We start from the raw sequence: 18,255 nt of genomic DNA, 5'->3' as shown, positions 1-18,255 counted from the left end.
CGCATGGGCATTGAGGGTGGGGTAGTCCTACGCTGGCCTTGGTGGGACATCGGGTATCCCTGGCCTAGTAAATGCTAGTACAGTAAATGCTAGTAGCAAACCCTCCCACCCACCAGTCACTGGGCCAGTTGCAAAGGCTTACGTTTCCAATCACCCCCTGGAGTGCTCGAAAATTAATGAATGGCACAGCCATTATCTTGGCTGCTTCGTATTTTACAGCAAATGTATCTTTAGCATGAAATTTGCTAGAGACAATTCACTTAGCACTTTTACTTACAATATTTTTATGTTATGTTAATAGCCTTTTAGCTTAATGCCTTTGTGCCTTGCAAGCTGATTCTGGAACACATGAAGTGTGTTAAGTGAGGGATAGTCGTATGGGGATCTAAACCTACTGAATGGAATTAGAGAGAAGGATCCTTTGAAAAGCAGTTCGGAGACAAAGTACCCACACCAATGTTCAACAACAGAACTACTGCATTGGAGGCCATTATCCTCTTTCTGCTTGCTTGTGAGAGCACAAGTGAAATGAGGGGATCCCTACGTTTTTCTTGAATTTAGGAAGTACAGTAAACAAAAAGGTAAAGTAAACAATTTCCTTAGCAAGGAAAGAAGCAAGCAATAAGTTATCCCAGGAGGATGCTATACTCTGGAAGGACACTGTGATAGATCTGGTGTGATAAACTGCTTCCCAAATAGTTCCCAGTGATTCCTGCCTCCTGGTCGTCACAGTCTTTGGTAATAACCCTTCCCCTGAATATGGAACAAATCTAGTGATTTGCTTCTTATGAATAAAATATGGGAAAAATGATGGAATGACACTTCAGTATTCAGTTTAAAAGCTGTCACGTCTGTCTTGCACTTTCTGGCTTTTCTTAGCTTGCTAGCTCTCATGAGGTAAGCTGCCATGTTGTGAGCTGCCCTTTTTTGGAATGGCCCATTTGGCATGGAAGTGAAGGCAGCTAACAGCCCAAGGAACTAGAGCCCTCAGTCCAACAACCCATGAAGAATCTGCCAACAACCATATGAGCGAGCTTAGAAACGGATCTTTCCCTGGCTAACACCAGGATTACAGCCCATGAGGGACTCTGTGGCAGAAGACCCAACTCAACCATGCCTGGACTCCAGACTCTCAGAAACTGTGAGATAATAAACATTTGTTGTTTTAAGCCACTAAGTTTGGGGGTAATTTGTTACACGATGTTAGTGTAGCCTCTTAGCTCTAAACTACTGGGAAGCACCCACCTGTGGTATGATTCATGCTTTACAGTCTTCAAGAATGAAAAGCACTCACATCTGTATATTTGAGTAAGGAGTGAGATATTGCAAAGTGCAAAACCTCTCTGAACATCTCTAGCAGGAAAAAACCCCAACAACTGCAAAACATTATTGCCAGGATGGCATAAAAGAAAGAACATATAGGCACAGGTTGTGCATTGAGATTGTCAATTATACACATTTGAGCAAATTATATAATTTCTCTGGGATTCCGTCACTTCATGAAGAAGATGGTGATGGGGCTGGCTAGACTTAGCAAGAACTGCTAGCACTCTACGACACTGTGCTTTGAGGAACCCCGGAGGGCCCCACCCCGAAAGCTGGAAAGGGTGTCACTGGGAATTTGTTCCTTAATGCTTCCAGGGACTGTCCCTGAAATTATTACTTAAGGGGAGAAATTAGGAAGGGTGAGACAGAGGAAATTCTAAAGATACGTGTAAGAATAGTGCAGACAGGTGGGGCCTTGCGTTGTTACGAAGCAGTTGCAGGGTCTTGGTGGCAGCCACAAAAAGAAGTGTGGTTGATTCCACCATTTTGAGGACCTGGTGGGCTTCCTCCTTTCTGATATACGTGATCTCCACAATAAGCCACGTCTCCCCCCTCACCGTGATTACAAGGGAGCTGAAGCAAACTCACGTTCAGTCATAGCCACTCTATTAAATGTTATGGTTCCCATATTTGTATTCTTTTCCCTGTCCTCATTTTTCTTCTTCTAGTTTATCATGTGCCCTCTGTTGCAGGCCAGCTCAAATCCTTTCCAGAAAAAATTGGAGGCATTAATAAGTACAACATACACAAACATACATGTTTGACTTACCCCCTCCCCAATTGTGATGTTACAAACAGAAAGAGCAAATCTGGAAATATTCTTCTACCTTGAGTATTAATGTAAGGTCAATTTGACTTTGGTGGGGACAAAGATTTAAATGAGCAGAATAACCGGTAAAATAGCATAAATCCGAAAAATTAAAGACAAACACAAATTGCAACAATATTTGTACCGTTTTTATTTGTAAAAATAACCATCTGAATGCATTTCTATAGTATATTACAGTTAAGTACTTCATTACATTATTAGCATTCAGTAGTTGAAAAAGTATTAAACTGTGCTTGAAAAGATTCAGATTGGTTCAAAGTCATTCACCGAACTGAAAGTCATTTTTCTCATTTTTACAGTCATGACATTTACCAGAGTCATTCAACTCCAATTTACATAAGAAAACATTACAGACAAAATCCCACTGAAAGCATCAAACAGTATTTTATGCTGTTACAAATATGTTATGCAAAATATAACACTGGCACCAGATTTGTATCATCGTGCTTTGCAAAGATATATTGCACATGCTAAAGCATAAAATATGTAGACAAAACTACCAAACAAAAGGTATTTGCATTGAATTTTTAGATCACTGCATAAGAAACGCATAGAATTACATTTTTACACACACTCAGATTGTCACTATCTTAAAACGCTTTTCCCCTATAACATTGACCTATGGTTTACAGTTTTGTAAGAAGAAAGCATTTTAACACTGCAAAATTAAACATAATTCCTATAGAAAACTTCGGCATTTTCATTTTCATTTCAAAGCAGGTAAAGGGGAAATAGGAAAAAAAGACACTATACATTCAAAGAAAGGCTGAAATGAAAACTCACTGGTATTATATTGCTCTGATAACACTCAAATGAAAAAAATACAAAACATTTCACAGAACATCTTCAGAATATACAAATATAAAAAGGCACTCTAACTTCATATTACAAGACAAAAAAAGGGATGAGTTCTTCAACCAACGCAACAGATAAGCAAACCAGGTTGCTCAACAGTACAAAGAATAGTGCAGCAAATCCATTTGATGTTCTTTTTCTAATTTCATAATAAAATAAAAAAAATCAAGCAGCTGTTTACTGCCTAAAGTACCAAAACATACCATGGTGCCCTTGTAGTAGTGATAAATAGAAATCCCCTGAGCTTTTTACTGTAGAATCAGAGCAGATTTTAGGCAATTTGGAGATAGTAATGTATTTACCAAGGATAGGCAGACACGGCGAATAGGTAAGTGTGATGAAACATGATCCCTGTGGCTACGGTTAAAACACAGTCTAAAAATAACACAGTTAGGTAAAAGCACTAAACAATCAAGACTCAGTTAAAAGCACAATATTTTTTGTTTGTTGTTTGTTTTTTTTGCTTAGAAAGCTACATTGCAAATCTAGTTCTATTTCTAAAAGATGTACTTAAAACACACAGAACTCATAGTTTTTGAAGTCATTTCCTAAAGGAAAAAATTTGGTCTTGGGGAATGGGGAAACAGCGAGAGGGTGGGAGAGAGATTTGATTCCATGAACAATTCACAGCGAGTGTGATTTCATTTTGTTCCTTTGTCCTCCTTCTTTCTATCAGGTAGACAGTGGGGGAAAGTCAAAATGCAGCTACGTGGAGAGAAATGTCCCATGGCCGGCACTGCTTTGCTGTCACCTTCCTTGTTCTCTGTGCTACTCTACAGGAAAAATGTGAACGCTGCTTCACCATTACAAGCGGGCATTTCATTTCCTGCTTTACACGCCAATGGCGCAAGATTTCCATTCACTTCTAGAAAAAGACACCACAGTATATCGTGCTTTTTTAGCATTGGATCTCCCTTGCTTTTCAGTGTTTTGGTAAAGATAAGGTCGTTATTGCTCATTAGCAATTTATCTACTTTTTAAAAATTCATCTTCTCCAAATAAACAAAAAGGACAGAGGAAGGAAGGGGAACACAACACCAAGAATTTAAAAAACAATGTTGGTGGTGTCGAAAATTTCCAGTGAAATTATTACCAATTCTGTAATTCCTTTGAACAAGTTCTCATTTGTGAAGAACCCAACGTGAGTTTTTAATTAAATCAGGCTATTAAAAGAGTAAGATTAAAGTCTTTTACAGTTAGACGAAAAATATAATACAGCATGTGTATTTGATCCAGATATGATAGAACACTGTTTTAAAAATATCTCACATACACTATAAAATAGAAATTTCCAGGGTTGAAAATGTAGCTGATTATAAAATGCCGGAGTCCTGACAACATGTTTCTCTCCTGTTTCTTCCTCAAGTGGAAAACAGCACTTGAGCTGGTGATTTCTATTTCCTCTCCTGGTACATGTGCTCACACACTGACATCATTTCCCACTCGTTTACTGGGACCATGAGGTTTTCAGTGCCTTCAGAGTAATTTCTGTAATTTCTGTAAATTTCTTTGGGCCACCTTTGTGCATATGACCCACCACATACCTCAGTTCTCATCTTGCAGAAGAGCATAAGGACGGCAGTGTCCCCTAAGCTCTCCAGGCTGGCTACAGACCTGGGCTGAGTAAGGGATGTTGTACCCCTCTCCAAGCGACGTGGAAGAACCTGAGGGTCAGCTGGGAACCTTAGCAGTGGAAATGCTGGGCTTGGCCCCAGGACGGCCAGCTAGCCCGGTGAGGGTCCTGCGTGCTTTTCTGCTTTTGTGTTATTCCAAGTAAGACACACCCCACTTAAAACAGAGAACAAACAATGGATGTTTCCTCGGCCTTTGTTTCATTTCAAATAAATACAAACACATTTACATCAAAAGTATATGAACATTTTCTCTAGTTTGGCAACAAAGTAAGTCTTGGTCAACATGTCATGTTACAAATGTTATGCCATCAACTAGAAATCTGTGTCATAAGAAATAGAAAACACAACAAAGACTGTTGCACAAAAAGATTACATTTTAACTCCATAGAAAAGCTACTTCAGTTCTCACTTCCATTTTGAAGGAAAGAAATTTAAATTCTTCCATTCTAGACTGAAGCATTTTGGTCCTCATGTATAGCTGGTTGATGAACTACAGACGTATATACACACACACACACACGCACACATGTGTGTGTGTGCATAATGTTTAAAGAGTCTCATTCTTCTTTTTGTACAGCTATTCCAGGTGCAGAAAGGGGTCCATTTGACCTAGAAGCTTTGGCAGAGGGAGTAGACACAGTATTCACTAAGTGGAGTTGATCATCAAGCGACTATCAATTGGCTTTAATTTCCACATCACCCATTTCTACCTTCTGCTTTGCACCTTGTTTCCTTTTGTCATCACACTTCCACTCACTTGGCATGACCTGGACTGAGAAGCTCATTCAACACTTTACTACTGATGAACAATGCTGCTGGTTCTGATGTTTTTAAAAAGTTAGCATTCTGATTTGAGGATGAATTAACAAATAAATAAATAAAGGGTGGTCTCATATTAAATTTGCATATGTCTCAAAGTTCTGGTGCAATACAACTTTTCACCTGAAACGTTATTAGATAGATTTGGATTCAATCAGCCAGGTGAAAAATTAGTCACAGGCTTGTTACAGGGAGTACTGGGGGCCGTATTTGTGTTAAATGAAAAAAAGCAACTTCAGTTTTTAGTGAATTTTTCCATTCATCTGGCAACTTCCATAAAAATCCTTGGAAAGAAGTTCTGGATATTTAAGTGCTTACTATAGAGAGGATGTGCATACTTGAACTCCCTTAAAAAGATTATTACAGGCATCATTTCTGAAGATGAACACCTTTACCTTTGGCTTTTAGTGAGGAAGTAAACATCAAAGTGAGAAGAGGTTTGAGTCAATTCCTATCCACCCTTTCCCTCCCCTCCCAGGGGACATGAATGTCACATTGAGATACTTCTGAGAACTCACTGCTGAGTGAGTAAATGAAAAAAAAATTCTTTCTAGAGAACAGCTCCCTCTCAATTGCATCATGCCAAAAGAAAAAGAGTCAAATGCATTTTTTTACTTCTTACTTAAAATGAGAGGTAGACTTGCACAGAAGTATCTTAGATCTAAGGAAAACATGAAAATAAAAATCAGGGCCCATCTGTGTGAGTGCCTTGCCCTACAGTCTAGTTGCCCTCCCTGGGTTTGGTTAATTCCTTTTCTACTGGCTTCTGGAAGCCCAGGCCCATAATAATACTCGAACACAACATAAACCTGGAATTCACGTTTCTTTCCCTTCTTCCAATATGGGTGATCAAGGAAAAGCTTCTACAGTCCAAAGTCAAAATGTTTCGGAATCAGAGTCATTTTCATTGTACCCATCCTCTGAGCCTACGTTGTTACTGCATAGGCTAACCATGCTACCCAGATTGGAGAGGGTCGTCCTGCTCAAATTGTCTTTTTTAAAACAAACGAAGTTGACAGCCGTCATTGTACTGGAAGGAGAAAAAGGCATCATGGTAGCCAAAATGAGGGCCAGGCAGTCAGCCACGTCTTTGTTAGGAGCGCAAGCCAGGGCCGGGGTATGACCTGGGCGTAAATGCAGACAAGGCAGTGGTTAGTCCAGGAAATCCAAAGGCGGCGTGAGCATTCCACAGTACATCTCATACGACCTCACACGCGGAGATGTATGTTGAGTTAGAAATCATGCCAGGCAAAAACAGGAGTTACTTCCCACAAGTCATGCTAGGGGTCAGGCTAGAGGGAACTGGGAGGGGAGACATTTTATGAAGGGGTTTTGGTTTTGTTTTTTCAGTTTACATGACGACAAGCACTATGTTATCCGAAGTTAGGCAGAATTCTAGTCTTCATCTAATAAACAGAAACACAAGGGGGCAGGGGTGGGATACAATTCCACAAAACAAAAACAAAAACAACCCAGCAACAGGACAACCACAAAGGTGTTTCCACTCGAGAGAGCACACGCACACCATGCGCCTCAGGCTTGGGCCAGAGCACTCTCATTCTGAGAACAATGACTTTCCATAGTAAGTAACTGTGTGTCAGATTAGAAAAGATACCGAAAATCAGATGTCTGTAAATGTGACTAACGCAGTTTTGTTGCTTTACATATGTTTATATAAAGTATATACCAATTAACTTGTTCTAGGAAAATGGAATCATTTGAGCAGATCAGACAGGAAAGCACTGATTGTTTGTGATTTAAAATTTACTATCATTTAAGAGAAATTTAACAGGATTTTTAAAAATAGCACACCAACCAACCGAAGTCCCAAAGCTCAACCATGACAGGTGTGGGAAAATGGCTGTAGAGTCCTGTCATTCTCTACCGTTTAGACTCGATGGGGCCTATCCACAAGAGAAAACTGTCTTGACACATGAAACGTGTGCAGGGGGACGTAGATACATTCTTTGACTTAATTACTACCCTTATCCAACCTTTATTCTACTGACCTGAAAGGGTTAGGCTAGCTCCTCTGCTGGGAAAGTTCCTACTACCTCTCACTCATTTATTCAGAGGGAGTGGCTCAATAAAACTCAACATTTTGTCAAGTTCTATCAACACTTGGCCTAGTTTCTGCCCCTCCCCCACCCCAACAGGTCACTCCTCTCTCTAGTACAAAAACAAATAAGAATAGACAGGTATCTTAACATTCCGTTCCACAGAGGTCATTGACGAGTAAAGGATTTATGCGTGTAGTGCTGTACAAAACTGCCCCAAATTGTTCCCAGGCCTTTGGGATACAGCTGAGCTCTCAGAAAGGCCTCAGTTCCACTGACCCAGGGCTCTCCTTCCCAGGGTTGCTATTGGCAGGACAAGCCTCAGATGCAGCAGGCTTACAATGGAGAAAGACAAAACTAATTTATTTTGAGCTCTTTGGGTCATTTTGAAGAAAAATTGTGCACTTCTGCATGCCAACCCTAAGATATATAATAGCCATAAGAGGGTGAGGGAAGGAGAGGAGGAGCAACCAAGGAGATGAGGTAACAGAGAACTTTCTGTGCCTCCTAGATGAGTCAGGTTGGGGACAGAGCGGGGTACATGCTAGGATAAACGGGGCTGCAAAACAAAAACTAATAGGAATTAGCTAATGATGTCATATGGCTAATGCTTACTTCTGAGAAATAGGCATGGGCTGCCAGTTCCAATACCTGTAATAAGCAGTTAATTGAGTTATGTTAATGATAATACTTTAATTAAATGCCACATTTAAAAAATTACATCATTCATAAATATCCAGAAGTTCATCTTTTGCTCCCCACAGGTAACAGGCATTGTGCTTAAAATGGTAGTTTCACACAATTCTGTTATTCATTAGCTTTCCAAATTTCTTCGGAAGCAGAGTAGAAAGCTTCTGTTGAGAGTTCATTTAGAAAAGGAAGGTTACATAGATCAGGAGAAGCTTTCAAGCCTAGAAAGTCATTAAAAAATTGTACTCATGTTCCCCAAATATCCATACTGAGAATATGAGTTTTGATCTCTTCTTTAAAAAAAAAAGGTTTGATCTCAGAATGAACTGAAATGCAAAGACCTAGGTTTTCTTTGGGCCCTTGAGCATGCACTAATGACATGGGTAGTCTCTAACTCTTCAGCGAATGCAGCTCGAATTCTGAATGCCAGTCTGCCAACTCTTCAGTGCGCCACCACGCTGCGGAGTTAGAGACTAGCTGCTGGCGGTACATGCGGAATGGAAGGCACTGGTGGGCTACAGGTGGACCACATGTTTTACAAAGACAGACAGGACAAATCATCCCCGTTTGATTTCTCGCACACAGGAACTTCCAAGGGGGAGAGAATTCTTACTGCCTTTTTACTGAGGTCCTATCATTCTAATTTCCCTCTGGCTTCACAGCACAGGGGAGGTACCTGCGGTAATTGCCTAGTTTTTCCACTTACCATTTTCATCCACAGCAAGTACACAGGCCCCTTTGGCCAACAATTCCTCAACGACCACCTTCAAGCCATTTCGTGCAGCAACATGGAGGGGTCTGAAAGAAGACAACACTCAGTGTCAACCGTGATACATATTTGTGTGAGGAATGTGTCATTTTGGGAAACTGCACTGCTAAAAGGAAGAAAATACTTAAGAATCCATAAGGAGTACATGAATATTTTTATATTCTTTTAATAAAAATATTTGTCGACCAGATCTTTTCCAGGTGCTAATGATCCAACTGTTCTTCCATGTTGGCCCAGATTTCTCTGCAGATATGACAAATATTCTGCATCTCAAACAACCTCAGTGGCAATAGATAGGAAGTGAGAAAAAGAACATAAGCTCCAGTGTGTTTTCTAGAAGGTTCTTTACCCCTTGCTTTCTATTCCAGCATTTTGAATCACTGTTTCACACAGTCCATCAACATGATTGGTGTTAATATCACCCATATATATTTGTCTTGAACCTCCTTGTTATTACTATATGCACTAAATGATATTTTGTTGAATTTAGAATATCTTAAAGAACAATGTCAAACCCAGATATTCATTTCTGCTATATACTTCTTAAGAAACTTGATGGAAAAAAAAATTCTAATATTCCTTTGTCCTTAAATGCATAGGTAATTTACTAAAATGTAAAACGAATCAGCTTTTAGGTCTTTCACGCTGAGGATTACACTGAATTATATTAAAATGTAATTAAGACAAACTGCTTAGAAACTCTTCAAATGTATTCTGGGAACGTGATTTATAAAACTGTCATTTTCCAGTAAGAATATATAATGTTAATATATTATATTACAAAATTGTATGATGGCATAACAAAATAAAGATTCTAACTAAAAATGGCTAGCTCGGTCAGCATTTGTAGGTATGTGACTATAAACTTCGTGAAGGAGAAGGCAGGTCTGTGTCTTTCCCCACTGTATTCTCCAGTGCATAGCACACTCTTAGTATTGTTGAATAAATGAGTATGAATCTGGGTCCAAATCAAACTTTAGAAGTCACACTTACGTCTGCAGTGCATTATTTTTTGCATTAATAAGGCTCTCGTCTTGTATCTTGTCAAGTATTAACAAGGCACATTTTTCATGACCCTAATAAAGAAAAAAAATGATAAGAAACATGGGACAGAAACAGAGAAAAGCTCCTGAAAAATTACTTCATTGTGCTTTTAAATTTAAAATTAACGTCATCTACCTAAAAACATTTTTTTAAATTTTTTAAAAGATTTTATTAATTTATTTGTCAGAGAGAGAGAGAGAGAAAGCACAACCAGGGGGAGCAGGAGACAGAGGAAGAAGCAGGCCCCCTGCTGAGCAAGGAGCCTGATGTGGGGCTCAATCCCAGGACTCTGGGATCATGACCTGAGCCAAAGGCAGATGCCTAACCGACTGAGCCACCCAGGTGTCCCTGCCTAAAAACATTTTTAAGGCAACTTTCTGAGTAATTCTTTTTTCTTCTAAAAAGCAAATGGTTAAAGGACCCTAGACTCTCAAAGATTCTGGATAAGGTCCATTTAGGACCTGATTAATGTAAACCTGATCTAAAATATTAATATTCCTAAGGTAACTGCAGCAGTTTGTTGAGAAAGCTGAAGCAGGTACTAGCTCAGCAAGGTCAGCTGGCTGAGAGTAGAATTAGGAGCATCCTTTAAATCCGTCAACACTACTTTTTAACATATGTCAAGTTCCATCTCCTTCCTCAAGCCTTCAATGACCACTTCACTGATCCATCTACCCTTGAAATTTCCATTACATCTGTTATCAGTATCACTTATCACTATGTACTGCCTTACACTGGGAAGGGACTCTTTCAGGAAAGCTCATTCTTTTCGTCTTCAACCAGGGGAAGATATCCTTGTATCTTAAAAGAGATGGTTGATAATCAAAAAAAAAAAAAAAAAAAAAAAATCAACTGAAAAGTCAGAGACCCTTTCACAATTTCAGGCATATGCCCTGTTAAGGGGTCATGGTTTCCTAAACCCTTACTACTCAAAGTGTGACCCACAGAACAGCAACATCAGCTTAACCTGGGAGTTAGAAACATTGAATCTCAGGCCCCACTTCAGACCAGCATTTTCACAAGAGCCTCTGGTGATTCATTTGCACAATAAAGTTTGAAGAGCACTGCACTTCTCTTCATGAAAACACCACACTTTGAAATAAACTTCATGAAACAGAGCCCTTTCTGGGGTTTCCACGGGCTTCCCAGAGCAAGGAGTGAGAAAGTGCAACTGCTGAAAGCAACAGTCAAAGCAGCTGGTACCACAGACAACACCTTTAATACGTCACCATGTTGAAATGAACCACCACTGGCGCTAACTGGAATCACCCTATAACGCCTTATAAGGGAGCCCCCAAAATGTAATTTCAGAAATGTCCATGGAGTTTTCATTCGCATGTACTGCTGGTGGAGTATAAACGGTTGTGATCTTATTAGAGGCCCATTTGGGCTTAAAAATGTTCATAGCTTTAGACTCAATAATTTTACATTTAGGAATTTATCTTAAAGGAATGAGCAAGAATTCTTTAAAAAAAATTGTCTACAATTAGCATCATCTATAGTAGCATATATTTGAAAACAAGCAAATGTCTAACAACTGGGGATGAGTAGAATGATGGCACATTCCTAAGGTAGAAAACCACATATCTTCTAAAACATGATCCAGGGGCGCCTGGGTGGCTCGTTGTTAAGCATCTGCCTTCAGCTCAGATCATGATCCCAGGGTCCTGGGATCCAGCCCCGCATCAGGCTCCCTGCTCCGCGGGAAGCCTGCTTCTCCCTCTCCCACTCCCCTTGCTTGTGTTCCCTCTCTCGCTGTGTCTCTCTCTGTAAAATAAATAAATAAAATAAAAAAATCTAAAAAAATAAAAAAAATAAAAAAATAAAACACGATACAATTTGATATCTAAAAGAAAGATATTCATGGGGGGCCTGGGTGACTCATTTGGTTAAGCATCGGACTCTTGATTTTGGCTCCGGTCATGATCTCATGGGCTCATAGGATTGAGCTCTGGATCAGGCTCTGCGCTCAGTGGGGAGCCTGCTTGAAGATTCTCTCCCTCTGCCCCTCCCCCCTACTCTCTCTCTCTCTAAAATAAACAAATCTTTAAAAAGATTCATAAGATATGATTCAGTAACAAAAGCAGGTTTTAAGGTTTTAAAACATTATGATCTCACTTTTGTAAAACTGTATATTTATTTATGTATCATTTATCTTTTACAGAAGCAGGAATCTTGAGCTACATGTGAACATAATGCTATTAAAAAAACAAAAAACAAAAAACCTCGAACACATTCCTTGCATTGAACTATGCACCAGAAAAAAAAGGGCCAAGGGTAGACGTGTGCATGAACACACTTATTTGCCTCAAAGGAGAGTATTTTTTGGGCTATGTTATTACAATGTCTTCAAATGGAACAAAATGAAAACAAGTGGACCTGTTTATATTTTAGAAGTCACATAATTAAGGGCCTAAGCTGTGTTTAAAGCCAAGTTGATGTGGTACTGCACCCCCTGGAGACAGACTGCATAAGAATGCAGGTGGTAAATGCCATGAAAAGTATATCCTCACCAACCCCTACGTGGGTCTTGCCCTGTGCTTCTTCCCCTTCCATTCTGCTTACCGGTGACAACACCCTGAGAAAACGTACATCTTAATTAAGAGCCATGGTACACACTTCTGAGATAGCATGTAAGTGGTATGAGTATGATTACAACACTAAGTAACGCTGTTTCAAATTCATTTACATACTTTGCTACTAGCCAAATGTAAGGGTGTGTTCAAGTCTTTATCCTTTACAGTCAGATCAGCCTGGGCACTGTTCACCAAAACATCTATAGAAAAAGCCAAAAGAGAGTTACTTAGATGACAGGCTAACTACAATAACACATTCAAATTAGTATGATGACATCATCATATTTAATGTTTTTAAAGAAAAAAGGAAAAATTTATTGCCATATTGTTCTCTTGAAATCCAAGGTCTATAGATGTTCATTTTAATTGTCTTTGTAGTTTTGTTATTTCCAGGTCAAATAACTCTGTTGCTATATTCGGTCTCTAAACGTTGAGATTTTTCACTGCACAAAGATTGGTTCACTTTGACAAGGTCCACCAATCATCAAATAACAGGGGACTGAAGACAATTAGCAGTAGAATCAAGTGGCTTACATAAAATGTTGGCCTTTTTTACATGCATATACCAAGAGAATAACCGATTTCCCGGTTTTACGTTACTCCCGTTTGGGCTGGGCATGAGCGCAAAGCCCACCAGTCAAGCACATACCCACGGCACCCTCCTGCCCGTTCTCAGCAGCCATCATCAGCGCTGTTTTCCCTGAATTGTCTGCCGCGTTCACTTCAGCACTGTGTCTCAGAAGAAGCTGCAAGCATTCCACGTGATCAGCAAATGCTGCCGCATGAAGGGGTGTCCTAATGATTTAAAACAAATAGGATTTTAGCTTCCTTTAAACGTAACACACTCTCTTTCTGTATACGCCTGAGAAATGTGGGCACAGCGTCATCTTAGGGATTTAAAACTTCTCAGTTTACAGAAATAACAATTAGGCCCTCTCTAAAGTCCATTTGGGGTGGACACTGAACAGTCACCTATGTGAATGGCACCCCCTAGATTTGGATGGTGTTTAAGTGGTGGCCCTGATAATAAAATTAGCATCTTTACTGACCCTTTGATGTTGAGTTCCAGTGACTTCTCTCCTTTGATAAAGATACTTTCAGAATTGGGGTGCCTGGCTGGCTCAGTCAGTACAGTGTAAGACTCTTGAACTCAAGGTTGTGAGTTCGAACCCCACACTGGGTGTAGAGATTACTTAAAAAAGATACTTTCAAAACTAAGCCTTAAACTTGTAGATAATTGGCTATTTAAATAATAAGAAAGCCCCCACTGTCTAGTATGGATAGTTGATTTTTCTAGGAGCATAATTTGTATTATTTATCAAAATTAAAAATTAAATCTAAAACTTCATCTCCCAGACATACTTGGTCATGTGAACAGACAGACACATATACTAGACTGTTCACTGAACCACTCTTTGAAATAGTAAAATATTAGAAACAACCTAAATGTTCTTCAATAGAAGGCAGGCTGATTAAATGTCTATCCATTCAATGAAGTAATATCCAGCTTTAAAAAGAATATGGTAAATCTATATATTCTGGTATGAAAAGTTCTCCAGGATACACTAAAAGCAGAGGATTGCAATAGAATTCTCCCATTTGCATAAAAAGAACATAAGCATATATTTTCATATATGTTTGTAGCTAGGTACAGAAAATATTGGGGAGAATATAAAAATTTCAAAAGAATAGTTTAAGGTGGCTTTCTTGATGGAAGAAGCTGGGGCTTCTGGGCTAAGAGTAATTTCTCCTAATTATATACTTTTTATTATATTTAATTTTTAAAAGACATGCTTTTAGAGATGCCTGGCTGGTTCAGTAGGTAGAGCATGTGACTCTTGATCTCAGGGTTGTGAGCTTGAGCCCCATGTTGGGTGTTGAGATTACTTAAACAAAATCACTTAAAAAAAATAAATTAAAAAAATAAAAACCATGCTTTTACGTTACTTTTTCAATTAAAAAATAATAAATGTTTGGCTATTTGTAACCACAAAGCAGAGTCGAAGATTGATCAAGACATGAGGCATGCCATCTTAGGATCACTTACCTGCCTTTGTCATCTCTGCAATTGACAATACTGGAATCTATGGCCCCAAGTAGCAATGATGCACAATTCTCATGATCATTTATTCTAAAATGAAAACAGATTTTACATTTAAAAATTTTACATTTTTTAAAAATTATATATCCTTTCCTACTCCATCTTCCTATGTATGCACTGTATATTTAACAATCTGACACATTTAAAAATGTCTGATGCAAATATCTGTGGTTTATGTTCTGTTCAAATAATTCAAGAAAACAATTTAGGTCATACAAATTAAACTTTACTTAACACTTCATGAGGCAGACAGTCTTCACTCTCAAGAGTTTGAAGAACTGCTTGTTTCATGAAGTGTTAAGTAAAGTTTCTATCACCTAAACTGTCTTCTTCAATCATTTCAACAGTTTTGGTGATGAGGGTGGGATTCAAAGCTGACTACTCACAGCCTGCAGGAGACACAGAGACAAGGCACCTGCCGAACGCTCTGAGTTCACTCTTCCTCTTGTTGCCAAGGGCTAAGTTTGAGTCACTCTTGGATTTGAGGTCTGTTCCCTTGTGTGCGACTCTCTAAGCTGAACAAACTTTATCCAAAACTTTTTAAAGGAAAGGGGTTTGTTAAAGTTCCCAGAAAGATTCTGTGACCCAGGAAAGGCTCTGGGACAGCTATAGTGGGAGTCCACAGCAGGTAGCAGCCGCTAAAAGACTAACAGGGACCTTGAAGTAAGTCCACAGCATAAACCACTGGGAGACTTGTGGAAATAAGACAAAAATACAGACTGTTTTGATCAATGGCACATTAACATCTACATAGGCAGAACTGGACTATTAAAAGCCATTAGGGCATCCACCATTGTACAGAAAGCTTGTGGAGAGTAACAGATCTATTGTTAATGAGAATCTCAGAAACCAAAACCACAAAATTGATAGGCATGGGTTGAACACTCAAAAGCCGCTAGAGTACTCATCACATAAATCTAAGACTCTCGTAATAGGATAAGTTGGTTATGGAACAGGTTAGATTGACACTAGGTCACCCACCAACCTCAAGAAAATTTCCATGCAACAAGGTACTCTGTAAAACACCACACAAATCCGAAACCCACTGGAACATCTTTCTTAGGTATTAATTTGGTTCCAAGAGACTCAAGGCTTCGCTAAAGAAATGAGATCCTCAAGTTTCAGAGAATTGAGCACTCTGCCTTCCAGCACAGTTGCTTATTTTCTGTCTACAAACTGTGATCCTAGATGCTATAGATATCCACAAAAATGGCAAAATATTACTTAGACAACCCAGAATCACAATGGCCAGCATGGGGAATGTTCCAGTTAGATAAGATCGTTCATTTAAGAAGTAGACTTGAAAGCAAGGGTTCCCAAATCAAGAAACAGAATGGGATACCTATTTTAACTGGTATGCAGAAGCTTCCAAAAAGCTTGAAGATTCCAAAAGGGCTTCACTGAAAGATTCATTGCCAAGGTTAATGAAAAATTAAAGACACAAGAGGTACCTAAAACTAAGACTGTAAGACTGATATGACTCCTACCGTCCTAGAAGGTTTTGTGCAAATCCTCTGATAGCAGATCAAATACCCCCATATATATCCTCAAAGGAGGGCCCCTATACGGGCCCCCTCCAGTGTTGACGAGACACCAAAGGATTCTCCAATAAACTGCTACCAGTTATTCTAACAGTTAAGAGGAAGTAAAATTAAAATTAATGGAAAAATCTTGCCAAATCCTGGTAGATCCAGGGCAATGCTCTCTACTTTAAACTCCATTCACTCCAGAGCCTGCACATGGGGCCTGGTAAAACCGGCATGAGCAGGCAAAGGGTGAGAATTCTTACTAGATTCACCTTTCCTGGTCTCTGTGGTGGCCGATCAAGGGGGAAAGGTATAATTTCATGTTGTCCCTTCCTTTCCAAATTCAAACTCTTGTGAATTTGGTTTTGAAGTACCCACTGGTTATTGATCCTTTTCTCTCCCGGGGACTGCTATTGCCCTCTTGTTCGTCCTAAATCCTTCTTTATTTTGGCTATCTTTGGGAGGTAGCTCTGGATCTTGGGAAAGTAGTATCTTCTGCACCATCTTTGGGGGCATCTTGCATTCATGGGTTGTTCAATATTGCCAGGAATAGTTATTGTTTGTCCTGGTTGAAACTTGACAAGATATTTGAAAGCCTTTTTTTTTTTTTTTCTTTTTTAAAAGTAGCTTTATGGTTGGTCAAAAGTTGGCCAAATAGGAAGCTGATATTCAGAACCTAATAGTAACTTTCTTTAGGCCTTCCCAGTAAGCTAAAATGAAACTATGTATCTGGGGTAAGGGAAAGGGGTGGGGGCATTCCAAAGACAAACAGCTCTAAATCTAGAATAAAGGAATAACTTGATTTCTACCTTAGCTGGAGGAAGATCTCCTTGATATAAAGAAGCAAATTAAAGATAATGTAGTTGGATGAGTAGGACAGCCCCCCTTTTTTAAGGAATTAAAATCAACTCTCCTTGCCTTACAAATCGAGTTTTTATTTTTTATTCATTTTTTAAAAAGATTTTATTTATTTATTTGACAGAGAGAGAGAGAGCACAAGCAGGGGGAGCGGCAGGCAGGGGGAGAGCAGAGTGCCCACTGAGCAGGGAGCCTGATGTGGGGGATCATGACCTGAGCCACCCAAGGTAGACGCTTAACGACTGAGTCACCCAGGCATCCCACAAATTGAGTTTTTAAAGAACGGAAAAAGCTTGCCTATCCTTTTTACCAATCCCCAAACCTCTCTTACTCATCTGAAAAGGTTTGTTAGGTATTGTAAAATTCTTCTTGGAGGATTTTGCGTTCTTTCCCTATGCCTTTGAGATGTACCTGGTCTTCTCCAGGAACTAGTATCTAGGCCATTTCTTTGAAATACCCATTTCAGGGAGATAATTCTTATCAGAAAAAAAAAAAAGAATGGCTATTTGGAAACTAGGGAAATAAAAATTCTTAAGTCTCTGATGTGTGGAATTGTTGAATCTCTGTATTGTACACCTGAAATGAATATAACACTGTATGTTAACTGGAATATAAATAAAAACTTAAAAAAAAAACCTATATATTAACTATACTGGAATTTTAAAAAATTTGAAAATCTGAAGTTTTCTCAATTTTAGTAAAAAGTTTAAGCCATCTGGGCAGGTAACCTTAACTTATTCCATTTGCCAGAAACACAATCCGGATCTGTGGTTGTTGTGGTTGTTGTTGTTTAATAAACTAGTGAGTTTTGCATTATCATACCTGTTTAAATGCTAAAATTTAAAAACAAAAGTTACTAAGATTTCTGTTCATGTCCATCTATATGTGTATGTATGTCTATGTACGTACATTATGTTTTTTTCTATCTCCAGATGGTACTGCCAAAATTAATTTGTAAAGAGCTCTATTTAATTGGCTTAATGAACATTAAGCACTTGGGGCACCTGGGTGGCTCAGTCAGTTAAACGTCCAACTCCTGGTTTCGGCTCAGGTCATGATCTCAGGGTTGTGAGACTAAGCCCCTGTGTGGGCCTACTTAAGATTCTCTCTTTCCCTCTTTCTGTGCCCCTCCCCAGGAAATAAAAATAAAATAATATAATAATAAAAAGAA

The 18,255-nt window shown here is 39.1% G+C and overlaps 1 protein-coding gene across 8 annotated transcripts in view; it reads right to left on the bottom strand.

Annotated features, from left to right (window-relative positions):
* Nucleotides 1-2,261: 2,261 nt before the first annotated feature.
* Nucleotides 2,262-18,255, bottom strand: part of ANKRD44 (ankyrin repeat domain 44) — a 321,875-nt gene continuing 305,881 nt past the window's right edge. For 6 of the 8 annotated variants that reach the window (XM_073880858.1, XM_073880849.1, XM_073880832.1 and 3 more), the window contains 6 exons: nucleotides 14,647-14,730; nucleotides 13,249-13,394; nucleotides 12,717-12,799; nucleotides 9,973-10,055; nucleotides 8,917-9,008; nucleotides 2,262-6,587 (listed from right to left, as the gene is read on the bottom strand). In XM_073880858.1, coding sequence (XP_073736959.1) covers nucleotides 6,340-6,587; nucleotides 8,917-9,008; nucleotides 9,973-10,055; nucleotides 12,717-12,799; nucleotides 13,249-13,394; nucleotides 14,647-14,730 — 736 coding nt within the window. In that variant the 3' untranslated portion in view covers nucleotides 2,262-6,339. The remainder of the gene's footprint in view (nucleotides 6,588-8,916; nucleotides 9,009-9,972; nucleotides 10,056-12,716; nucleotides 12,800-13,248; nucleotides 13,395-14,646; nucleotides 14,731-18,255) is intronic. The other 2 variants (XM_073880866.1, XM_073880871.1) reach the window with 1 other exon arrangement.

Source organism: Callorhinus ursinus, unplaced genomic scaffold, assembly GCF_003265705.2.
Source record: "Callorhinus ursinus isolate GAN/ISIS: 27379988/994484 unplaced genomic scaffold, GSC_fseal_2.0 scaffold2, whole genome shotgun sequence".
Lineage (NCBI taxonomy): Eukaryota > Metazoa > Chordata > Mammalia > Carnivora > Otariidae > Callorhinus > Callorhinus ursinus.
Note: the sequence above shows the minus strand (reverse complement) of the source record. Positions and strands in the feature narration are given on the sequence as shown.